Source organism: Tiliqua scincoides, chromosome 3 (genome assembly GCF_035046505.1).
Source record: "Tiliqua scincoides isolate rTilSci1 chromosome 3, rTilSci1.hap2, whole genome shotgun sequence".
Lineage (NCBI taxonomy): Eukaryota > Metazoa > Chordata > Lepidosauria > Squamata > Scincidae > Tiliqua > Tiliqua scincoides.
The window spans coordinates 79,757,611-79,780,977 of NC_089823.1; the positions used below are offsets into that span (position 1 = coordinate 79,757,611).

At 42.8% G+C, this 23,367-nt stretch overlaps 1 protein-coding gene across 1 annotated transcript; it reads left to right on the forward strand.

Moving 5' to 3' along the window:
- Positions 1-151: 151 nt before the first annotated feature.
- Positions 152-23,288, forward strand: FANCB (FA complementation group B). Its single transcript, XM_066621833.1, has 9 exons — positions 152-212; positions 6,018-7,041; positions 8,171-8,323; positions 8,961-9,053; positions 13,204-13,332; positions 17,282-17,439; positions 17,965-18,398; positions 19,293-19,530; positions 22,867-23,288. Exons 2-9 carry the CDS (start codon positions 6,118-6,120, stop codon positions 23,261-23,263), a joined length of 2,526 nt encoding a protein of 841 aa, XP_066477930.1. The 5' UTR covers positions 152-212; positions 6,018-6,117; the 3' UTR covers positions 23,264-23,288.
- The last annotated feature ends 79 nt before the right edge of the window (positions 23,289-23,367 follow it).

Sequence of the window (23,367 nt, forward strand, 5' to 3'; positions counted from 1 at the left end):
TGCTGCTCCTCTTGGTGGGCCTGACTGTCGCTCGTGGTTGTGGGTTGCTGCTCCAGGAGAAGAGGATGGGGGCTTCCCAGGTGTCCTCTCCTCCTCTGAGCCCTGTTCAGTCAGAGATAAGCTCTGCTGGATTCAATGAAACCCAGAGGGCCTAAGCCTAGGCATGTCTACTCAGAAGGAAGTCCCATGTAGTCAAGGGAGCTTACTCCCAGGTAAGTGTGGATAGGGTCCCAGACCCAATCCAAGCATGTCTACTCAGAAGGAAGTTCCATGTAGTCAAGGGAGCCTACTCCCAGGTAAGTGTGGATAGGGTTGCAGACCCAATCCTAGGCATGTCTACCCAGAAGGAAGTCCCATGTAGTCAAGGGAGCCTACACCCAGGTAAGTGTGGATAAGGTTGCAGCCTTCCTTCTGAGTATGTCTTAGGCTGGCAGCTAAAGGGTTAAGGTTGCTCATTATCAGCCATTTTCAACCACTGTGCCACTGCAATGGTCTGCAAGTGTGCTTGGGGAGTTTTGTGGGGAAAGGATAATTAGTAGGGCCACTGGAGGGATGCAAGACACAGCTGTCAGTTCAGCATGCCTTGTCAACTGTCCAAAAAACTGATGCTGTGCCTTGACAGTTTTAGTGGCTTTTCAGTGTGCTGTGAGATGAAAAAGGTTGAAAATAGCTGACTTATGTCATAAGACTAAATGAGTGCTCTCTTCCTCCTACTAATGCACTCTGGGCGGGTTACAGGAAATCACTGTGTCCTGTGGGTGTTGATTAAGCCATTTCTGTCCAATGTTGCATATATGCAACAGGAATGAAATATGTTCACCTGTGGGCTTGGCAGAAATGGGTTAAGCTAGACATAATGGCTAGCTGAAGGGCCTCCCAGTGTGAGAAATGGCTGAGTACCTCCAGTGTCTTAAGAAGGGATTACAAGGGTGTTTTTTTTTTTTCTTCTAACTTGAACCATATATCTGGATGTTACACCTGCCTTGGAATCTGTTTTCAAGTTACAACTGAGCCCTGAACTGCAGAATGCTGATTGCCTCTGATACTGTTCCTTGTCTTTGCTGTTGATCAGTGGTTCCCAAACTTTTTTGACTGGCAGCTCCCCTGACTTGCTTGGCTACCGGCTCTCCATTGTATAAAGGCAGTGTGTTTTTGCAAGGATCCTGCAGCTCCCCAGGGAGCCATTGCTCACAGTTTGTGGGAACCACTGCTGCAGATAACCAGGAGCAACTAAACAAAGGCATTTGGAATTGTGCTGTATGGCTGAAAGTTCAGCACTTCCTCTTTTTAAATGCAAATTAAATCACTAATTCTCACTTTGTTACTGCTAAGCTGATGAAAAATGCAAAGGGTAATAGGGCTCCTGTACTATTTTCTCTTCTTAATTCTTTGAAGAAGGACTTCTAGAAGTTGCAGCCATTTTCTTCCTGGCGTGACGTGGCAACCTGTATTTGTCAAAAATCTTATCTTCTATCTCAGTGGTTCTCAAACTGGTAGGTCACAACCTACTAGCCTGAGAACCACTAGCCTATGCCCCTTTAAGTGACAGGGAGAGGGGGAAGGCAGTTACATGATCCCCAGGATTGTGCTGCTGCTGGAAACAGAAGGGGAGTCTCCTCACCTTTCCAAGCAGCGCTGGCATCTGCGGAGGGGTGTGCAGGGACTCCTTCGGATGCCTCTGCAGGTCTCCTCAAGCCTCAGTAACTAAAAAAACTACTGGAATCAACTTCCAGATTTGTGATCAAAAACCCGAAGCGGGATCCAACTGCTTTTTTCAGTTACTGAAGCTTGGGGAGCCCTGTTGAGGCATTGGTGCACCCCTGCACCCCTCCCCCGGATGCTGTTTCCTTTTGGTAAGGAATCCTCCTTTCTGTTTTCAGCAGTGGTGCAATCCTGGGGATTGTGTTGCTGCCTTACGCCACCCTCCCTCCCCCACCTACTTAGGTGGTTCCCAACTCCCTTGGAGGATTTTGGGAACCACTGTTGTATCTGGTTATTACAGGAGCTGTAAACTCTTAAGAACATAAGAACATAAGAACAGCCCCACTGGATCAGGCCATAGGCCCATCTAGTCCAGCTTCCTGTATCTCACAGCGGCCCACCAAATGCCCCAGGGAGCACACCAGATAACAAGAGACCTCATCCTGGTGCTCTCCCCTACATCTGGCATTCTGACTTAACCCATTCCTAAAATCAGGAGGTTGCGCATACACATCATGGCTTGTACCCCATGATGGATTTTTCCTCCAGAAACTCGTCCAATCCCCTTTTAAAGGCGTCTAGGCTAGACGCCAGCACCACATCCTGTGGCAAGGAGTTCCACAGACCGACCACTCGCTGAGTAAAGAAATATTTTCTTTTGTCTGTCCTAACCCGCCCAACACTCAATTTTAGTGGATGTCCCCTGGTTCTGGTATTATGTGAGAGTGTAAAGAGCATCTCCCTATCCACTCTGTCCATCCCCTGCATAATTTTGTATGTCTCAATCATGTCCCCCCTCAAGCGTCTCTTTTCTAGGCTGAAGAGGCCCAAACGCCGTAGCCTTTCCTCATAAGGAAGGTGCCCCAGCCCCGTAATCTTCTTAGTCGCTCTCTTTTGCACCTTTTCCATTTCCACTATGTCTTTTTTGAGATGTGGCGACCAGAACTGGACACAATACTCCAGGTGTGGCCTTACCGTCGATTTGTACAACGGCATTATAATACTAACCGTTTTGTTCTCAATACCCTTCCTAATGATCCCAAGCATAGAATTGGCCTTCTTCACTGCCGCTGCACATTGGGTCGACACTTTCATCAACCTGTCCACCACCACCCCAAGATCTCTCTCCTGATCTGTCACAGACAGCTCAGAACCCATCAGCCTATATGTGAAGTTTTGATTTTTTGCCCCAATGTGCATGACTTTACACTTACTGACATTGAAGCGCATCTGCCATTTTGCTGCCCATTCTGCCAGTCTGGAGAGATCCTTCTGGAGCTCCTCACAATCACTTCTGGTCTTTACCACTCGGAAAAGTTTGGTGTCGTCTGCAAACAGCCACTTCACTGCTCAACCCTGTCTCCAGGTCATTTATGAAGAGGTTGAAAAGCACCGGTCCCAGGACAGATCCTTGGGGGACACCGCTTTTCACCTCTCTCCATTGTGAAAATTGCCCATTGACACCCACTCTCTGCTTCCTGGCCTCCAACCAGTTCTCAATCCACGAGAGGACCTGTCCTCTAATTCCCTGACTGTGGAGTTTTTTCAGTAGCCTTTGGTGAGGGACCATGTCAAACGCCTTCTGAAAGTCCAGATATATAATGTCCACGGGTTCTCCTGCATCCACATGCCTGTTGACCTTTTCAAAGAATTCTATAAGGTTCGTGAGGCAAGACTTACCCTTACAGAAGCCATGCTGACTCTCCCTCAGCAAGGCCTGTTCGTCTATGTGTTTTGAGATCCTATCTTTGATGAGGCATTCCACCATCTTACCCGGTATGGATGTTAGGCTGACCGGCCTATAGTTTCCCGGGTCCCCCCTCTTTCCCTTTTTAAAAATAGGCGTGACATTTGCTATCCTCCAATCTTCTGGCACCGTGGCCGTTTTGAGGGACAAGTTGCATACCTTAGCCAAGAGATCTGCAACTTCATTCTTCAATTCCTTAATAACCCTTGAGTGGATGCCATCAGGGCCCGGTGACTTATTGATCTTTAATTTATCAATGAGGTCTGAAACATCTTCTCTTTTAACCTCTATCTGACTTAACTCCTCGGTCAGGAGGGGCCGTTCGGGCAGCGGTATCTGCCCGAGGTCTTCTGCCGTGAAGACAGATGCAAAGAACTCATTTAATTTCTCTGCCATCTCTAAGTCTCCTTTTATCTCCCCTTTCCCTCCCTCACCATCCAGAGGGCCAACCGCTTCTCTGGCGGGTTTCCTGCTTCTAACATATTTGAAGAAGCTTTTATTATTCCCCTTAATGTTGCTGGCCATGCGTTCCTCATAGTCTCGCTTGGCCTCCCCTATCACCTTCTTACATTTCTTTTGCCACAGTTTATGTTCCTTTTTATTCTCTTCATTAGGGCAAGACTTCCATTTACGGAAGGAAGCTTCCTTGCCCTTCACAGCCTCTCTAACTTGGCTGGTTAGCCATGCGGGCACTCTCCTGGATTTAGCGGAACCCTTCTTTCTTTGAGGTATACACCTCTGCTGGGCCTCTATTACTGTTGTTTTAAGCAGCCTCCATGCACTCTGGAGAGACTGGACTCTTTTTACCCTCCCTTTCAACCTCCTTCTAACCAGCCTCCTCATTTGAGGGAAGTCTGCCCGTCGGAAGTCAAGGGTTTTTGTTAGAGATTTGCCTGGTATTCTTCCCCCAACGTGCACGTCAAAACGGATCGCAGCATGATCACTGTTCCCCAATGGCTCAGTAACGTTTACATCTCTAACCAGGTCCTGCATACCGCACAAAATTAAATCCAGAGTCACCTGTCCTCTGGTGGGCTCCGTGACTAGCTGATCTAAGCCACAGTCATTTAGCACGTCAAGAAATCCGGTTTCCTTATCGTGACCACTTATCTTGGTAAAAGTGTAAAAAGATGGTGTAAAAGCACCATCCCTTGCAGCAGCACTATTTGCCTCCCCTGTGAGGGCACTATTTCATGCTACTTTGTTCGTTTTTCCCCCCATATCTTTCATAGGGTGTCCCAATATGGCTAATAAAGTCTAAAAGCACAACAAATCTATTTACAATAAAATCAAATTTAAAGAGGTAATTAAAAGCAGACGAAAAATGAAATGATTCAGCAGCATCTCGCAAGGCAAAAACTTTGGTGCGATAAGTGAGTCTTAACTGTTTTTTTAAAAGCAGAGACAGAAGGGGTTTCTTGAACTCTTTTCGACCAAGAGTTCTACAACTAGAAAGCTGTTACGGAGAATGCTCTTTTCTCCATAACACTATACTGAGTCCCCTTTCTGTGTGTTCTTTGAGTGTCCTGAAAGAAGAAATCTTCTGTCAGATCAGATTTGGAGGTTTCAACATCTTTTGTATTTGTAATCTGAAGAGGGTGTGTGTGCAGGCTCTGTTTTAGGAGCAGAGATTCTGTTATACTTGAAGTTATCATCATTTCTGATTATGTTAGTGGAACTTTGGTGTTTTCAGTTTGGGGTGTGTGTCCATGTGTGTGCAGATGCATGTGTTTCCAGCTGTTCAACACTCTGGTCTACGAACTACTGCCAAAATTAATGTCTGTAGCAGCCCAGTTAACTATCTGTATTGGAAACATCAGCCAGACCTGTAGCTTTGGAAACAATGGGATGGATCTTTTTCTAGACTTGTTAGTGAAAAAGGAGGACAGTCCAGTGTCTCTCAGCCTGTCATGGAATTCAGGTTCACACCTTGCTATTCAGAGTGAATCGCTATACCCTGGTGTTCAATATTTATGGCAGAGATCTCACTAATATGCATTAAATGGGTCTAAGAGGAATTTTTCCCTTTCTTCTACAACCTTTGGGAGGGAGACTGCCATTTTTTTTGGAGTATATATGGTTTTGTCTTGTCTGATAGTCACAGACATCTGTCTTACATCTTCCCATTACTTTAATATAAGAAATGCTTAATACTCTTTCTTTATATGAATGCCTCCTAGAATTCAACACTCCTCCACCAAGATTTTTCTTTAAAAAATATTCCAAGGAATGTCACTTTATTTAAGATGATACTTCTTTGCTTTAACTATTATTTTAGTGTGAAAAGTACATGAGCTAAAGGTTGCAATTCTAACATACTTACCAGGAAGTAAATCCTATTGGTTTATGTGGGACATCAATCATTGAGGACCTACTTCTAAGGAAATATTTTTAGAATTTAGTTTGAAAGAGTTTTTAAGGTTTTACAGTGCATTTGTAAAATTGAATTATCTGTACGTATGCATTTGTTTCCTTGATGGGTAGAGATTGATTTGTATTTGAAAAAGAGAGTTAAAGTTATCTATAAACTGATTGTGATGTCACCAAACATTGTTTTTAACTTTTTCAGAGTGGAAAAATGCTGTTCAGATTAGGTGTTAAACTGAACAGAAGATCATTCTACTGAAACCCAGGAGAGCAACGAGTCTCTGGCAAGCCTTTAAGGAAAAATGTTAACTGATCAGGAAGAAAAGTTGTTGTCTTACAATGGGGAACTCCTTATTTTCCAGCTCTCAAAAGGAAAATCCTCGGAGGGCAGCAGTAACAAAGTGACAAAACTGCATGTCAAAAGAATGATTTTCAACAATGCTACAAAATTGTTTATTGAGAAGTCCAGTGGGTCATTTAGCAAATTTGGAGAAGGCGTTCAGATGATTAATTGTAGCTGTGTATCTGACTTCAGGACAGGAATCCTTCTTCCTTGTGTTCTAATGAAAAAGGAAAAAAAGAAGAGCGTTAAATATATGTTACTGTTGCTTCACCATTCTAACAACTTTGAGCTGGTCTTGCATTTTAAACTGGATTATGAACTGAAGGAACCCATAAAGTTACTTGCTGGTCCAACAGTCTTATGGAGCTATGCCAAAAAGATATTTCATATTTCTCCCCCAACCCGTACAGTGTTATGTGCACCTATTCAGGTTTCGTCCATCAAATGGGTGGGTGAGATTAAGGGGGAGGGTGCTCTTCTTTTGGGAGCAAGAGCAGCTTGTTTGTCAGAGGGTGACAATGGGCAAAATTTTTTCAGATCAGATGTGCTCATCTGGGGTAGTGAGTGTGTTGCCTATGCTGTGGAGAAGCAGAAAGTGCTACCTAGTACCTGTTTTCTACCTCACGCTTACAGCAGTCTGGTGTCTTGTATGCATGTTTATAGAGCTGAGACACTGAGAAGCAAGTTTAGGACTTCAGTTGTTGTAGTCACATGCAAAAACCAATTGATCTTCTTCCAAGATGGTCTGCCTGAAGATGTCATTCAGCTTCCATATGAAAAGCCCTATTCAATACAAACAGCTGCTGTAGAAGGAAACAGCCAACTGGTGGTAGTGTCATTTGCTTCAGGAGATGTATGTGCTATATGGAGAGACAACCTACAGGTACTGGAACTGATTTTCTAAAACTAGTTTGTTTTTTTGTTTTTTAAGAAATGTGAAGGTTCTGGATTTTTTTTTCATCTTTTATTGTAGATTACGCACGTAATCAGATTCTTCCAAAGCTTTAGGAACATCAAATGCCTGGGGCTTATGCATCTATTAGGGTCAGTTTCAAGCAATTAATGTTTCCAATGTTGGGAGGAAAATTAAAAGCTGCATCCTATAAATTATCTATCTATAAAATAGACAGTCCATTCACAGCCCAATCCTATTCAGCTTTCCAGCACCGGTGCAACTGCAATGCAGCCCCGGGGTAAGGGAACAAAATGTTCCCAAACCTTAAGGAGGCCTCTGTGACTGCCCCCCCCCCCCGCCGGATTCAGTGCATGCCCCCATTGGCACAGCTGCACCGGTACTGGAAAATTGGATAGAATTGGACCCTGTTTCATTTTGTTGTTTGTGAATTGATATAGTGTAAGTAGCTAAAACTGAACAAAGGTTCTTGGTTAAAATCTCAAATCACTCACAAAGATAGGCAAGAGGCAAGTTAATATTTGCTGTCCCCTATTTTCATATGGAATATGGGAACTAGATACTACTAACAAGGTTTTTGTAAGAATTACTGGAAAAATGCATACTTTGAAAAATCAAACGCCATACAAGTTGGTGCTGAAATTTTTTGAACTTAAGCTTTTGGCACACGTATCCTTATTCCTCATACTTTGCTATAAGAAAGCTGACAGTTGTGTGACTAAAACAATCACGTGTTCTTTCCTTTTCTACTTCTGATTCCATCTCCCCCCCCCCTTTCTTTTTGTCTCCCTTTTATTTTGTCAGCTTTTAGATTGTAAGATCTTGGTCAGGTGTGTACTTCTATGCTTTATAAGGTGCTATGCATGCTAACGGCACTAAAAATTATTCTTCACAAGAGAGTCAGACTCATGCCTAATAGTTTTGTTTAAATCAGTGAGTTGCATCCAAGGTTGCCTTCCTTTTGGGAAAGGCAACCTAGAGAAAAGGGACTTGGAATTCATCCCATTGCATGTGCAGTACTTTGGTTAAGTTGTACTCAAATATAAGAAAAAAGCAGCTTTTAAAAAAGATAGCATTTCTTATGCTACATTTGTTGCAGGTGGCTTCTTCCTGGAGAGGTGTGAAATCCATCCTGGTAGATGATTTTGCTGGCATTGGAACTGAACAAATCTTAGTTCTTCTCAAGACTGACTCAGTTTCAGAAACTTTGAATACATTCCAAATAACAGATTTTGGAAAAGTTAACCATATGGTAAGTTTTTTTTTTAATTTCTTCAGCACCAAAATAGTTGGAAAATTTTTTAGTAAAAAAGGGAGATTTGCGCAAGGAATTTTGTCTTTAAGGAACTGTTTTGTATTTTTAATGGTTTGATGTGTTGTGTAATACCTTACATTTTCCTGTGCTTGCTTAGATTCAGACTCAGTAATGGACCTGCCCCCATGGTGCCCCAGGACACAGGTCTGCATCACGCCGCTGTCCCCTCCCGCATCACCTAGCCCCTCCAAGGGGATACTTACTAAATTAAATGGAGCCCCAGCAAGGCCGTTATATTAGTACTTGATGCTGTATCAGCATTTTCAGTGCTGGTGTTTTCATCAACCAAAGATTTTCATCAACCAAAGATTCTCTAAAATCATAGCGCATACCATTAAATTACACGTTTACTTATTCATAAGTTGTATTTTGTGTAATTATATGGTTAATTATTTTTCTTATTTAAATGAATTAATCTCTCATAAATATGCCTATGTGTGGTTTTGCAAACACTTCCAGCTCTTTGTAGATATAAGGCTTTTAATTGCATGTTTTGGTCCTTGAGACGCCTTCCTTCTCACATCTATAATTGTATGTCGTTTGCATTGAGTTAATGTTTGTTGTCTGTCTCTAGAGCAACATCAGCCATGAAGATGACTCACGTTCTGCAGAAGAATTGCAAGAGAATCGCATTCTTACTATCAGAGCACTGGAAGCAAGACTGCAAGTTTGTATCCATCATCTCTTCTTGATATTTCTTGGCAGCAAGGATTTATTTTGTTTTTTAATGAACTTTCAGCAATTACAACTTTGTTTTGGATCATTTTGTGTGGGAATTTGTTGGATCTTGATATGTCAACAAAGAGCAATACAATAGGGTTGACTAATTGCTGTTGTAACCGCAGCTGTGTGTAGATGTAATACAACTGTATTACGAGATTCAAACGATTACTCTGGCAGTGTTTGTCTAAAATTCTTATGCCTTTTAAAGAGCATTTTTGAAAACTATTCTTTGCATTTACTAGGAAAAAATGTTCGCAGGAATGTATTTAGGAAACAGGTGCTCACTGGATTTATTGCTTAAGATTTTAACTTGTCAGATTTTTAGATATTGCTGGCCATGACTATTTCATTCAGAAAAAAATTTGCAATTTAGGAAAGAAATAGCTTACATTTTTCATCTCTCCAAAATGCGATATAAGCTATAGGGTAGGCTAGCACCCATCTTATACATAGATGGTTAGTCTGTTTTTCAAATTTATGCTGCTGTCCCGTGGTTGGTGATGAAAGTACCTAAAAAAATAAGCCAAGAAAATTCTAGGTTGCCCAGAATTCATTCTCTTGCCACCAGCTAAAGCTATTAAAACCTTAGTATCATTAGAAGTTCTGATCATCTTGTTTTGATAAGACCTTTCTCACTGTATTTGCCTTGTTACTGACTGGTGTAAAAAAAGAAAATAGCTGCCCACAATGGGTGCTACATATAACTTTAGCTGCCAGAAAGTGAAGGGTAGCCAGATCTTTTAAAAAAACAAAAACAAAAACTGATTTTGATGTACTGAGTACCATTAAGTCTTAGCCCATGGCTAGAACGTCTAAAGGAGAAAACAGTTGAAGAGGAATGGATATTTTGAAAATCAAGATACTGAAGGCACAATTGCAGCCAGTTCCCATGAGAAGATAAAATAGGGAAATGTCTAAATAAAACAATACAGCTGCACCAAGAGCTTTCTCGGAAGTTGAGAAACCAGAAGAGCTTGCAGAAGAAGTGAAAGAATTGACATAAGGAACAGTACATGACAGTATCTTTCAGCTACAGTAGATCATATCAGAAAGGGTAAAGCATATAATGGGCAGGGGCTGACAAGGGATGCCAACAACAGTAGCGTTTTGTTTTTGCTTTGCACGTACAGGAAAGAAGAAGGTGACCAAAGGAAGTGGTAGGCCTGTTATGTGAAGAAAAATGGTGAATTGGTAATGGAGAGCAGACAGAGCTGTTCAGTTTTTATATTGTGACTGTCTTATCCCATGAGGGAAAGGTAGCCCAATACCAATCAGGAAAGGGAGGCAGGGTGTCATTGCTCAAGATCACTAAAGAGATGGGAAAGGAACACCTAGTAACTTTAAAAGAATTTCAGTCTGCAGAATCAGGTGGACTACACATACCGGGGTACTGAAGAAGCTTGCAGATGTGATTTCAGAGCCGCTGTTTGTAAATCTTTGAGAACTGGAAAGTGGGTGAGGTGCCAGATGACGGGTGATAAGCAAATATTGCCCTTTTAAAAAGGGCGATCCGGAAACTACAGACTGGTCAGTTTAGTGCCAATACCAGGGAAGATCTGCAGATTATTTAGCGGAATGTCTGTGAGCCTTAGAAAATAATGGGGTGATTTCAGTGAGCCAGCATGAACAATAACGAGTCATACCAAATTCATTTCTTTTTTTTAGTTAGAATGATTTGTCTAGTGGATTATGAGAATGCAGTGGGCATAGTGTCCTTAGATTTCAGCAAAATGTTTGACAAAGTCGTGATATCCTTTTGGATCAAATGGTGCAGTGTGGGTTAGGTGGTTCTGCTTTCCAGTGGATTCAAGCTGATTCAACAACTTTCTAGCAAGAGTTGATAAGTGGGTCCACTATAATGTAGGGAGAGGTATTGACTGTGGTGCCAGGTGGCTTTTCTTGGACTAGTCAATGTTTTTATAACAGCTCAATCCTATCTTGCACTAGAACAGGCAGGATTGTGGCCAGAATTGGCTCTGCCAGAGGCAAGGGGAAACTTCCCCATATCCCTAGGTAAGCCAGCATAGCCCTCATGGGTCTTGTCGGACCTGCGCCACCTCAGGAGGTGACACAAATTAAAGGAGAACAGAGCGAATTGGAACCACTCCAAGCTGCTTGGGGAACAGGATTGGGATCCTGCATAACTGTTGGGTCCCAGCCCTGCCTCCTGCCCCCTGGAATGTCCTCCGCCCACCCTCCTTCTACCGGAACACTCCCTCCTGCCTCCTCCTTCTCACTCTCCCCAGACCCCTGCATCGGCCGAGCCCGACCAGTGCAGCCTTCCCTTTCTGCATCGGCGCAGAGGCTGGATATGGCCTCCATGGGCTGGCGCGCATCCCTGCACTGGCCAACACATGAGAAGGCACAAACATGCTTTACAGGAAGAGAGGAAAGGGGTGGAGAGAAATAGCTAAAACTGGAAAGCAAAGCAACTTTCTCAGGCTCTCAGACTCCCCTGTACCTACACTGAGCCAGATTTGGCCCAATCTGAAGCCTCTGGAGGCTCTTCTGAGGCCAGTAGAGGCCATGTACGGCCTCTACTATGAATGGCCTCCGGAGATCCTAGAAGGGCACTTCTGAAAAATGGAAGTGACCTCTGTAGGTATTCCGAGGCATTTGAAGACCCTACGCATGGACTCTTAAGAGCCTCCAAAGACAACTGGAGCAACGTTCTGGTTAGCATTTGGAGCTCAGGTAGGCTCCAAAAACAGCAGGTTTCATTATTTGCAGTTTTCGGTATCTGCAGGGGCGCCAGCAACAGAACCTCAGCAGATGAACAGACTCCACTTGTAAAATCCTGCTTTTAGATACAAAAAACCAGAGATACAAGTACAGAATGAGAGAGACCAGGCTTGGCAACAGTATATGTGGATAAGATCTAAGTCAGCCATTTTCAACCACTGTGCCATGGTGTGCCGCAAATGGTCTGCAGATAGTCTGCAGAGGGGTAGGTCATTTATTAGTAGGACCACTGGGGGATGTAAGTCCCCCTCTAACAGCATGGTGTGTCTTGTTAATTGTCAAAAAACTGAAGGCGTGCCTTGACAATTTTAGTACCTTGTCAGTGTTTCGTGAGATGAAAGAGGTTGAAAATAACTAAGTGTTCTGGTGAACCTTAAGCTAAACGTGATCCAGCAGCAATGCAGCTGTCATGCTAGTCTCATTAACAAGATGCATACAGTCTAGATCATGAGAAGTAATAGTTCCATTTTCCAGTATCTGAAGGGCTATCATGCAGAAGGAGGAAAGGGGTTGCTGTCGTGGGTACTGAGGGCAGGACTAAACTAATGAGTTAAAATAACAAGGAAGTAGATTTAGGCTAGGCATGAGGAAGAATTTCCTGACTGTTTTAGCTATCTGGCAGTGGATCACTCTGCCTTAAGCAGGCATAGACTTTTTCTCATTGGAGGTTTTCAAGTACAGAGCGGATGGTCACCTGTTCAGGTATATTGTAGTAACTGAACAATCTGGAACCAGGTTCTGAAAAAGATGAGAGCTAGAAGGAGATAACATGACTGAGAATCCCCCAGTACACATACTTCCCTTTATGGGAAGGATGCTGCAATGAAATTCTCTTCAACTACTGCCTGCAGTTGTCTTTCCCAAGCAGCTTAGGAGGTATGTATGAGCCATAAGAGCTTGAAGCTTTTTCCAAAATTGTCTAAACTGTTTGTTTAGGTAAGGATGCAGAACAAGAAATGGCTGATTTCCAAGGTTTGGATTATCATATAGTTCTTGTTCTTAGGGCTCAATTCTGTCCAACTTTCTAGCACCATTGCAGCCCTGAGGTAAGGGAACAAACATGCCTTTACCTGGAGGAGGCTTCCAGGAGCACTCCCCCATTGCAGGATTTAGATATGCCACGTTGGCACAGCTGCATCAGTGCTGGAAAGATAGATGGGATTGGACCCTGAGTCATCTGTTAGTTGATGGGCTTTCACTATATTAAAAGGTTAGGATTTTTCTCTGCATGTCATCAATTTAGTAAAGTCATTATCGCAGATAACTTCTACTTTTGAAGTTGAGTTCAATTATTTTTTAATTAAAGTGAGGTCTTCAAGGGTTACTTTATATTGGGTTCTTTTATTGTACAGGCTGGTTTTGTGTCTGTTCAAGAGCTACAGCAACATTTATGGCTCAAAAAGAAGGTTCTGATGGAAAGTTGTGGAGCATTAATAGACATTGTTCGAGGTCAAGAACATAGATTTCCAAGTGCAGAAAAGGTAACCTTCATGAAGATACTTTGTTAAAAATATGGGTTTTAAAATATATAACAATCTCATTCTACATTATAACCTCTTCAGTTCATCAAATAAATCTTGTAAATTGCAATGCTTATGATTCTTGAACTTCAAGAAGATCCTGTTTTCTGTAAATATGTTTTGTTCTCTATTCCGTCTTTTACTTATGCATCAATAAATAACAATAGCTGTTTAATCTTATAGTAGGAAAAACTAGAGATCTTCTGTACTTTGCGTAAAGGACCTTTTCTGGTTGGCAATGACTGTCATTTCCCTACATTTTGGCTCATTTTGTTGTTTGCGAATGTAACAAGAAATATAAAAGGGGTCCAGTCAGGTCAGAAATAGAGTTGATTCTTACAAAATACTGGGCTAAAGCTTGTTGTTACAGGATGCAACAGATAACGCTGCAATAAACGTATTCTTTGGGTTACTTCTCAAGGCATCTTAGGCCCCAAGCAAACTGGCTTCTGTCAAGGCAAATCGTCTTTGGACAACTGCCTGATCCTGACTCACTTGGCCCATAAGCAGGTTAGGATATGTTAGGCTCACCTTTATGTAGCCTTCCTTAATTTGAAAGGTGCCTTTGATTCTGTGGATAGAGAGCTTCTTTGGTCCAAGTTGGAAAATATGGGAATTGATAAAAGATTACTGCTGCTGATTAGATGCCTCCATCTAAATACTTCATGCAGGGTTAGATGCTCCTGGAGTGGGAATCTAACTCATCCCATCGCTACTAACAAAGGGGTCAAACAGGGCTGTGTCTTGGCCCCCATGCTTTTCAATCTGTTTCTGAATGATCTTGCCCCTTCCCTGAAGGAAGTGGATAGCCATTACCTGAAACTTGGCGCAAACCAAGTGCTGCTGCTTCTGTACGCGGATGATAACAGTACTGATATCTCGTACTAGGATTGGCCTAAAACGTCTGCTCAGCCATGCTGCAGAGTATTTCTTGTCCAACAAATTGCAGGTCAATTACACTAAATCTAAAATAATCGCCAACAGATGGAAAGCTTTTAAATGGTCTTGTAATGGCAACAAACTGGAACAGATCAAGCATTTCAAGTACTTGGGAATCAACTTCCATTACAGGCTCACATGGGCTTTTCATCGTAAGGCAGTGCAGAACGCATCCAAACTAGCATCCTCAGCTATTTCCTGTTTCTTTTTTACCTGCGGCAATGGCTATTTTCCGGCTGCTCTGGAAGGTTTAAGGGGAAGGTTATTTTCCCAGGTCCTCTATGGCTCTCCTGTCTGGTTTAAAGCTATTAACCAATCACCAGAATGCATTCCAGCCTCTTTTTTTGTGGAAGATTTTGGGTTTACCCAGGTGTGTTCCCTACCCGGTTCTGTGTCTCGAGGTGGGGTTAATTCGGTTAAAGACCACTGCATGGCTAAGATTATTGAAATTCTGGTTTAAGGATTTTATTTAACCCTACCTCTACTGGTCTAATGCACCAACTACTGTCAGATTTAGTCCTGTCTTTGGAGATCGCTGATCTTTTAATTAAACTTAAGTCAGTAGGGCTGGACACCGCAGAGCTAGGCATGATGGGTCGTGATGTAGCTTACAGACTTGTCAAAGAAAGAATTCTTGACACTGAACAACGAGCTGTTTCGTGCTGCCAAAACCACATGCTCTCCACTCCTATCTCCATGTTCTGGTTAGTTTTGGGAAACCAACCTCCTTTTATCACCTGGAGTGCCCGCAGGCTCAGAGAGCTTTCACACTTGCAAGATGTAACGCTCTTCCATCGGCCTTGTTAACAGGCAGTTTTAGTGGTATCCCCTACTCGGAGAGGAAATGCAGGTGTGGTAGGGATTGTATCGAGACACTAACACATACCTTTTTCTATTGCCCGTTACATGATGCTTCACGCATGAAATATCTAGGCCCATTGTTAGCTAGGATGCAGGGCTGGGAGGATTCAATCATGCTCCAGTTTCTCCTTTCCACATCTGAACCTGAGTCCCTGGATAAGGTCGCTTCCTTTTTTTCCGGGGTAATAGCCAGGCAGAATTCTGGGTCTCTGGGCAGTGTGTGAGATAAGGACTGATGATTATGTTGTGATGTCATTGTATATTTGTGTCTTGTTTTGTTTTTTTCTCTGTATTTTATGCCAATAAAGGTCTTACTGAACTGAACAGATAACGCTGATAAAAGGAATGATATAGCTGTAAAATATGGAATATTACCCATATTTCAACTATTCATTCCAAGTTTGTATGGTGTGATGTGCCACCTAATCATCAGTATAATGCAAGTTGGAACAACAGTGGGAGCTTTTTTTTTAAGCTGACAAATTTACTGTATATATAAAACTTCCTTTCATCAGTGTGTTGAAAATAATAGAGAACTTGAGATATCTTGAGTGTGTCCCTGTTGGTCCTGCTGGACTTCTTGGCAGCTTTCGATACCATCGATCATGGTATCCTTCTGGGCCGACTGGCTGAGTTAGGAGTTGGAGGTGCTGTTTTGTGGTGGTTCCACTCTTACTTGGAGGGTCGGTCCCAGATGGTGGTGCTGGGGGATGCCTGTTCGACACCCTGGCCTTTAAGGTGCGGGGTGCCGCAGGGTTCAATTCTGTCCCCCATGCTATTTAATATCTACATGAAACCGCTGGGAAAGATCATCCGGGGGTTTGGAGTGAGGTGCCATCAATATGCTGATGACACCCAGCTCTATCTCTCCTTTCCTCCAGATTCCAGGGTGGCGGTTGAGGGCCTGGAGCACTGTCTGGAAGCAGTGAGGATCTGGATGAGGGCTAACAAGCTGAAATTAAATCCGGATAAGACAGAGGCTCTCCTGGTTCGGAAATCCTCGATGCAGGTGCTGGATTATCGGCTTGTTCTGAATGGGGTTGCACTCCCTCTGAAGGAGCAGGTTTGCAGCTTGGGGGTCCTCCTGGACTCGCAGCTGCTCCTGGATTCCCAGGTGGTGGCTGTGGCTAGGGGGGCCTTCGCTCAGCTTCGGCTGGTGCACCAGCTGCAGCCGTACTTGGATCATGCAGACCTGGCCACGGTGATCCATGCCACGGTGACATCGAGGTTAGATTATTGTAACGCGCTGTATGTGGGGCTGCCCCTGAAGACGGTTTGGAAACTGCAATTAGTGCAGAATGCGGCGGCCCATGTGGTCACTGGAGCTAGGCGGTTTGACTGTCAGTCCGCTTCTACGGGGGCTACATATGCTGCCCATTCGTTTCCGGGCCCAATTCAAGGTGCTAGTTTTGACCTTTAAAGCCCTATACTGCTCTGGGCCAGGATATCTTAGAGACCGCCTACTCCCATACAATCCGGCTCGCCCTCTCAGGTCATCAGAGAAGGCCTTTTTACAAGTGCCGCCACCCAAGGAGGTCCGGGGGGCGGCTGCAAGAAATAGGGCCTTCTTGGTAGTGGCACCAACATTATGGAACTCGCTTCCCCTTGACTTGAGAATGGCTCCCTCTCTTGAGAGTTTCCGGCGAGGCCTGAAGACACTGCTGTTTACACAAGCCTTCTTTGGCCTTTTTAACATTTTTACACATTTTGTAGTTTTTACAGGCCTGATTCCTCTGTGACCTGCTCTTTTGTACTCTTTTTATTCTGTCTTTTAATCTGACTACTGTTTTTAAGGTCTCTGTTAATGTGTTTTTAATGTTTTTATCTGCTATTTGTTTTAATTTATGTTTTTAAATGTGTTTTTTATATGTTGTTAGCCACCCTGGATCCCTTTATGGGAGAAGGGCGGGATATAAATAAAGTTTATTGTTTATTATTATATGTGTGGAGCATACCTGTAGTAGTTATAGTTCATCTTATTGTTAATCATTAGCCAAAATGATATTTAAACAATAACATTTTCTGGATTGTTTGATTTGCAACAGTCTCAAATTATTATTTTGCCTCAACTGTGTGTGTATGTATTAAAAATGTGCATATTTTCTTTAAGGAAGGTCTTGTTTCTCTTTGGGATGAAAGAGAGAAACCTTTTAACAATGAAGTGTCAACCCCATCTCAAGACCAAGAACAATATGTAGAGGATCTTTGGTATCGTGTAGTGGATGACATCTTAGTAGTTGGAGTAAAGCTCCTGGAATCATTTGAGCTGTAAGTAATTGAATTTCTACACAGTAAGCACTGCCTCTGTAGTGAGGAGAGTCCATTGCTTAGTTGGAGGGCATATACTGTGCATGCAGAAACTCTTAGATTCAATCTCTGGCACCTTCAGTTAAAAGATCAGATACCAACTAGACTTCATTCTGAGACCTTGAAGAGTTGTTGGCCAAGCAGACTAGGCAATACTGAACAAGATGGATTTATGATTTGGTTCAGTAAAAGGCAGCTTCATATGTTTATATCTTAGTGGTTATATGGTTCAAGCCTAAAACTGGAATATTCAAGCAGTTGAACATCATTCCAAAAGAAGTGTAAATACATGGGTTTGAAATTTATATCTCATATGGTAAAAATATAAGATGTATTTTGATGTTATAAAGATAACATGAAGGACTTCTGGATATAGCAAAAACAAAATCCTAGGACACTGCTTGAAGGAATAAGCTTTAAATAACTAGGTGGATCCTGGACTGCTTTTTTTTTGAAATTGTGTATGTTGTTTTGTCTTCTGAACAGACTGCTCAGCAATGTCTCTCTGTCTCTGATAATGGATCAGAAATGCCCTTCATTGTCCCCAACTAAGTGCCAGTGTAACATTGTCACACTGAAGAAAGCTGTGTTGGCAGAGTCAGTGTCACATTGGGAAGTGGAACCATTGCCTAAAAGGGTGAAGTTAGATTGCCATAATGCGAAAGATTACAGCAGAGGACCTTCTCCGATGAAGACAGCTCAAACAAAAGCCTTTACAGCAGTGACCCTCCTGTCACCTTTCTTGGCATTCCATCGAGTGCGTTGTAAGGTTCTGCTGCATGCGAAAAAGAAAGGTGACAGAGATAAAAATATGCAAGAAAGTCAGAACGTGACTTTATTGTGTGGAAATATTTTATTAAGCCTGACAGAGATTACAACTGGAAAATATTCAATTGATCTTAAAGATTATAAATATGCAGGTAAATAAAAAATATTTATTTTTATAGAAACGTCCATGTACATGGTGCTTTACAGAGATTGAGAGAACAGGTCCCCAGGAGTGTACAATGTAGATAAGTACACAAGAGAAATGGAGGAGTGTGAGGAAAATGGAGGCAGTGGTAATGGGGGGGGGGCGACATGCTGTTGTTTCAGTTATATGTACTTACAGTGGGGCAGAGGGGGCTACGTCCAAGTTGTCAGATTAGATGGATTTTGACGAGGGAGTTGAAAGTCGTAAGAAAGGTGATACCATGGGGCTGTTGCAGGAATCATATCCATGCAGAGGAGGCCACAAAGGAGAATGAGCAGGAGAACTTTACACAGCTGGGAATAGTAGATCTGAAGGAGCGAAAGTCACAGGCAGGATTGAGAGTGGAAAAATCAAAATGGACAGTGCTTGAAGGTAAGGGCGAGGCATTTGTGCTGGATCTGGACATGGACAGAAAGCCGGTTTAGGGATTTAAGGAGATACATTACATGGACAGAGCAATGAGAGAGATGAACAATTCTTATGGCAGAGTACTGAATAGAGGTGAGAGGACTGAGATGTAACAAGACCAAAGAAGAGATGATTACACTAGTAGAGGCAAGAGGTGGGTGACCTACTAGAGATGGCAGATTAGATTCAGATTACTTGCTGACTGCTTACATAAGTTTAGAACAGGATAGCAAAATAATTACAAATGTTTTCCTTTCAATAAACTAAAATAGCCTAGAACTATGTACTGTACTCTTTCTGTTAGCTATCATTTCTACTATCCATTTAGGATACTACTTAATTGAAGAGTATAAAATGATGAGAAGCAGATTTCAATACTCTGTAAATACCTTGATGTGTACCATTTGTCATTATTTTTCCATCTGTGCTGCAGGGTCTATGAAAGATCTTGTTGTGTTGTGTGCAGTATTACACAAATGGTCATTTCAAATAATCAGCCCCGACTACACACTGATCCCTGTGAACACATGGCTACTGGAACAAATGGAGTGTGTGCCAATCAAGGAATACCCTGATTCTGTGATCTGTCATAAGTCTGGGTGTCTGAATGGAACTCTGTTCAAGTGGAATCTGCACACACCATTTGAAGGAACTTTATCAGTATTTTGCAGGTAAAGGAAGTTGGAGGGCAGAGAATATCTTGGTCTCATCTTACTGATTTCCTAAGACAGCACCTTGTAGATGTCGAATCGTATATATTACTCGTGCAGTAATCGAAGAACATTTTGAATAGCTACTATGGCAGTAGTTGATATGAGCTGCAGCAGTTTCCATCGTCTAGTGGATAATTAGCTAATCTTTTACAGCATTTAAACAATTGCATGGGTGAGCATCAAAAACACTGCAACTATTACTAGAATGGCTTAATGCAGCTGCTGAAAATGAGTATAAATGTGAAACAAGGCGTGTTTATGAATTTGCAGAACCAACATTGCTGCTCGTCTTGACACATATAGCATTTCTCTTTGAACTGGATGAGTGCTTTTTCTATATTCCTGTGAGGCTACAAATAAGGAGGAAACAGCTGCTCACTAATGACAAACAGCCTGGGTAGCAAGCAGTGAGCACAATCATGTAAAGCCATGGAACATAAACACATCCACCATCCTCTGCTTTTCTCCCATACAGAATGTTTTGCACTGATCTATATGATACATTTTGTACAGGAAAGGTGTTCACTGTGAAACTGATTGGCGACTACAGCTCAATTATCTGATCCCAAAATGGAGCTTTAAAGATGTGGTGATTTCCTAATTCCCATATGGACATATATTGTCTTGCCCAACAAACTTTGCTCGCTGTACAGCTGATAAGAACCTATTAGTTTCTGTTGCAATACAAATCATTTGGATTTAAGAACAAAATTTAAATTTAGAGAACTTTTGTAACTCTAATGGCACAGTTGTATGCAGGTATGCTCAGAAGTAAACTCCGGTTGCGTTTAGTGGGGCTTAATCCCAGTAAACTGTGTATAGGTCCAACCTTATTATACATGGATTTTTTATATCCATGTTGATTTGACTCAACATGAATGGCCACTGCAAATGAGAAGGGATGTGCTGATCCCTGGAGAAGGGGAAAAATGCATCCTTTTAAAAATCACAGTTTAAAAAACTGCTTTCTACTGATGTAGAGAGACAGTCATGCAAGTGATTACAGGTGTAACCTATTTATCCACAGATATTTCTATTTCAACTTGATGAGAAGTACCCTTTTAATTTAATTTAAATTAAAGGAAAACAGTCCTTTAACAATAGCCTCATAAATGGGAGAGAGGGCAGCAGTCCATCAATCATTCTCACTCCAGGCACAAAGCAAACCCCTCCCTTCCCCCTGAGCACATGAAAGAAGGCTAAATGGCAGTGATTATCACTGGGGCTCCTGGTGAAGGGAGGGATTGCTGCCTCCTAGTGAAGCCAAAGCTCCTGGAGAGAGACTGATTGTCTCTGTGTGCATTTCAAAAGGCTGTTCTTAATTCACCAGAGTGAAGGGACTTCGTTTTTTAAATTGATTTGCTTTAGTGCATTTTTTGCTATCCACCTGAGTTTTAGGAATGGAACCCTTGCGAATAATGAGACTCAACCTGTATATGATTGCAGTCTAAATTAACTACAATACTTATCACCTTAATAGGCAAGTCACTGTAATCATTGCTGCATAGCGCGTTTCAGTATTAGTCACTTTTTGCCCTGTCATCTACTCCAAAAAGAAATTGTTTGATCAAGATAGTGTGGTTGTTTGGGAGTTGGACTCCCAAAGATCCAGGTTCAAATCCCTGTTTGGCCATGGAATTTTCTGGGTGACCTTGAGCCAGTCACTATCTCTCAGCCTCACCTACCTTATGGGGTTGTTGTGAGGACAAAAGGAGGAGAGGAACTATGTACACCACCCTGAACTCGTTAGAGCAGTGACCTTTTAGAGACTGAGTGCCCAAACTGCAACTCAAAACCCACTTATTTATTGCAAAGTGCCAACACAGCAATTTAACCTGAATACTGAGGTTTTAGTTTAGAAAAAACAGCTCATACATTAACAACTTTTACCTACTATTACTTGTAACCTGTAATGAACTTTTCCTCTAGAAATTTGTCCAATCCCTTCTTAAAGGCAACTAGGCAAGTTGTTATCACTGCTTCCTGTGGCAAAGAGTTCCCACAGACTCATTACATGCTGGGTAAAGAAATATTGGCAGGGAGAGGGTGGCTGCAAGACCTTGCCACTGCTCATTTTCTCAAACAAGAAAATACTTTTTTTTAAAAAAAAAGCCCCAGGCACAGAAGTGGCTCCAAGGCTGCAATCCCAGCCGCTCTTTCCTAGGAGTAAGCCGCATTCACTGTAATGGGGCTTACTTCTGAGTAGACATACACACTGTAATGGGGCTTACTTCTGAGTAGACTTACTTACTTACTTTTGACTAGGGCTGCAATCCTACCCTCACTTTCCTGGGAGTAAGCCCCACTGACTACAGTGGACTTACTTCTGAGTAGACATGCAATCCTACTGAATAGACAGTAGGATTGGGCTCTCAGGCTGCAATCCTAGCCACGGTTTCCTGGGAGCAAGCCCCATTGACTCTAATGGGACTTCCTTCTGAGTGCATAGGCTTGGGCTCTGAGGCGGCATTCCCAGCCACGCTTACCTGTGAGCAAGCCCAATTGACTTTAATGAGACTTACTTCAGGACTAGCACCACATACAGGGCTGGCGCCCCAAAGCCTGCAGCAGCAGCTTTGCTGTGTCTGCCCGAAATGCTGCACCTTCATGCTGCGTTCGAACCGCCCACCTTACCCCAGACAGGAAGGAGGAAGCGCTCCCATTGGGCTGCTGTGGGTGATGTGAGAAACATCCCCTCAGAGCCTCTCAGCCTTGCTCCTCCCCAGGGGGCCTGTCTAGATGGGGTGCCTTGGGAGCATGCCTGGGTCTTTGGCGTCAGCCCCCCCTGCTTGATCTCCCTCTTCCCCCTGCTGTCTGTTTCTCCCCTCCCCCCCCCCGGCTGCTGCTGAGCAGGAGGAGGCTGGCTTTGTGGCTGCGCGGGCTCCTCAGCCTTCCACGGCAGAAGCCTGCAGCTGCTGGCGCCTCCCAGGGGCTCCGAGCAGAGGCTTGCGCCTGGCAGCTGGGGCGATGGCGCGAGTGCCCACAGAGAAGGTTCTGCGTGCCCTCTGTGGCACGTGTGCCATAGATTAGCCACCACTGCCTTAGAGGAAGGGTGGTATAAAAATATGGAGTGTATGTGTGAACTTCAACTGAAAGCAGAAATTTGTTACTGTATGAACAGCTTCTTGGTTTACAGTTAATGTTAAAATTGTATGTAAACCTTCCTGCTACTCAATTTTCATACACAGTGATAAATGATCTCACTATGAATGGTATTATAAATGCAGACCTCCCACAGTGGGGGGAAAGGCAGTGTCTACAATATTAAGTAAATATTGTACTTCTATTTTACAGGCATCAGTCTATCTTGTTCCAGTGTCTTCATATCCTCTTTGGATTGCTGCCGCCATCTTGTAAGATAAAACTCCTAAAATTGGGAAGGAAGAAGGTGTTTGCTGAACAACTTGCCATAGCTTTAGAAAAGGAAATGGTCACTCTCCGACATTCTCTCTCATCTGCTCTAAGACAAACTGCAAACCTTTGCTCTCTGAATTATGAGGGAAGCAAAGAAACAGACAATGTCCCTGTAGTGCAGCAGTTCAGAGAGGCATTTAAAAAGGACCAGGAGCAAAGCATGGTGGGTATGAATCGAACAGTGGGTGGTAACTTGTACAGAGAAATTATTTTGACTGTAGCTGAAGCCCAGGTGAACTCTGACATAATTTCAGGGCAGTGCTCTTCTCTTTTCTAATTTTGTTTTGAATTATTTTTTAACTAAAGCTGTACGTTGATTCATTCTAAATTTTTTTGTTCCTATTTAGGATGAAAATAAAGCTTCTATTAGTGTTGTCACTT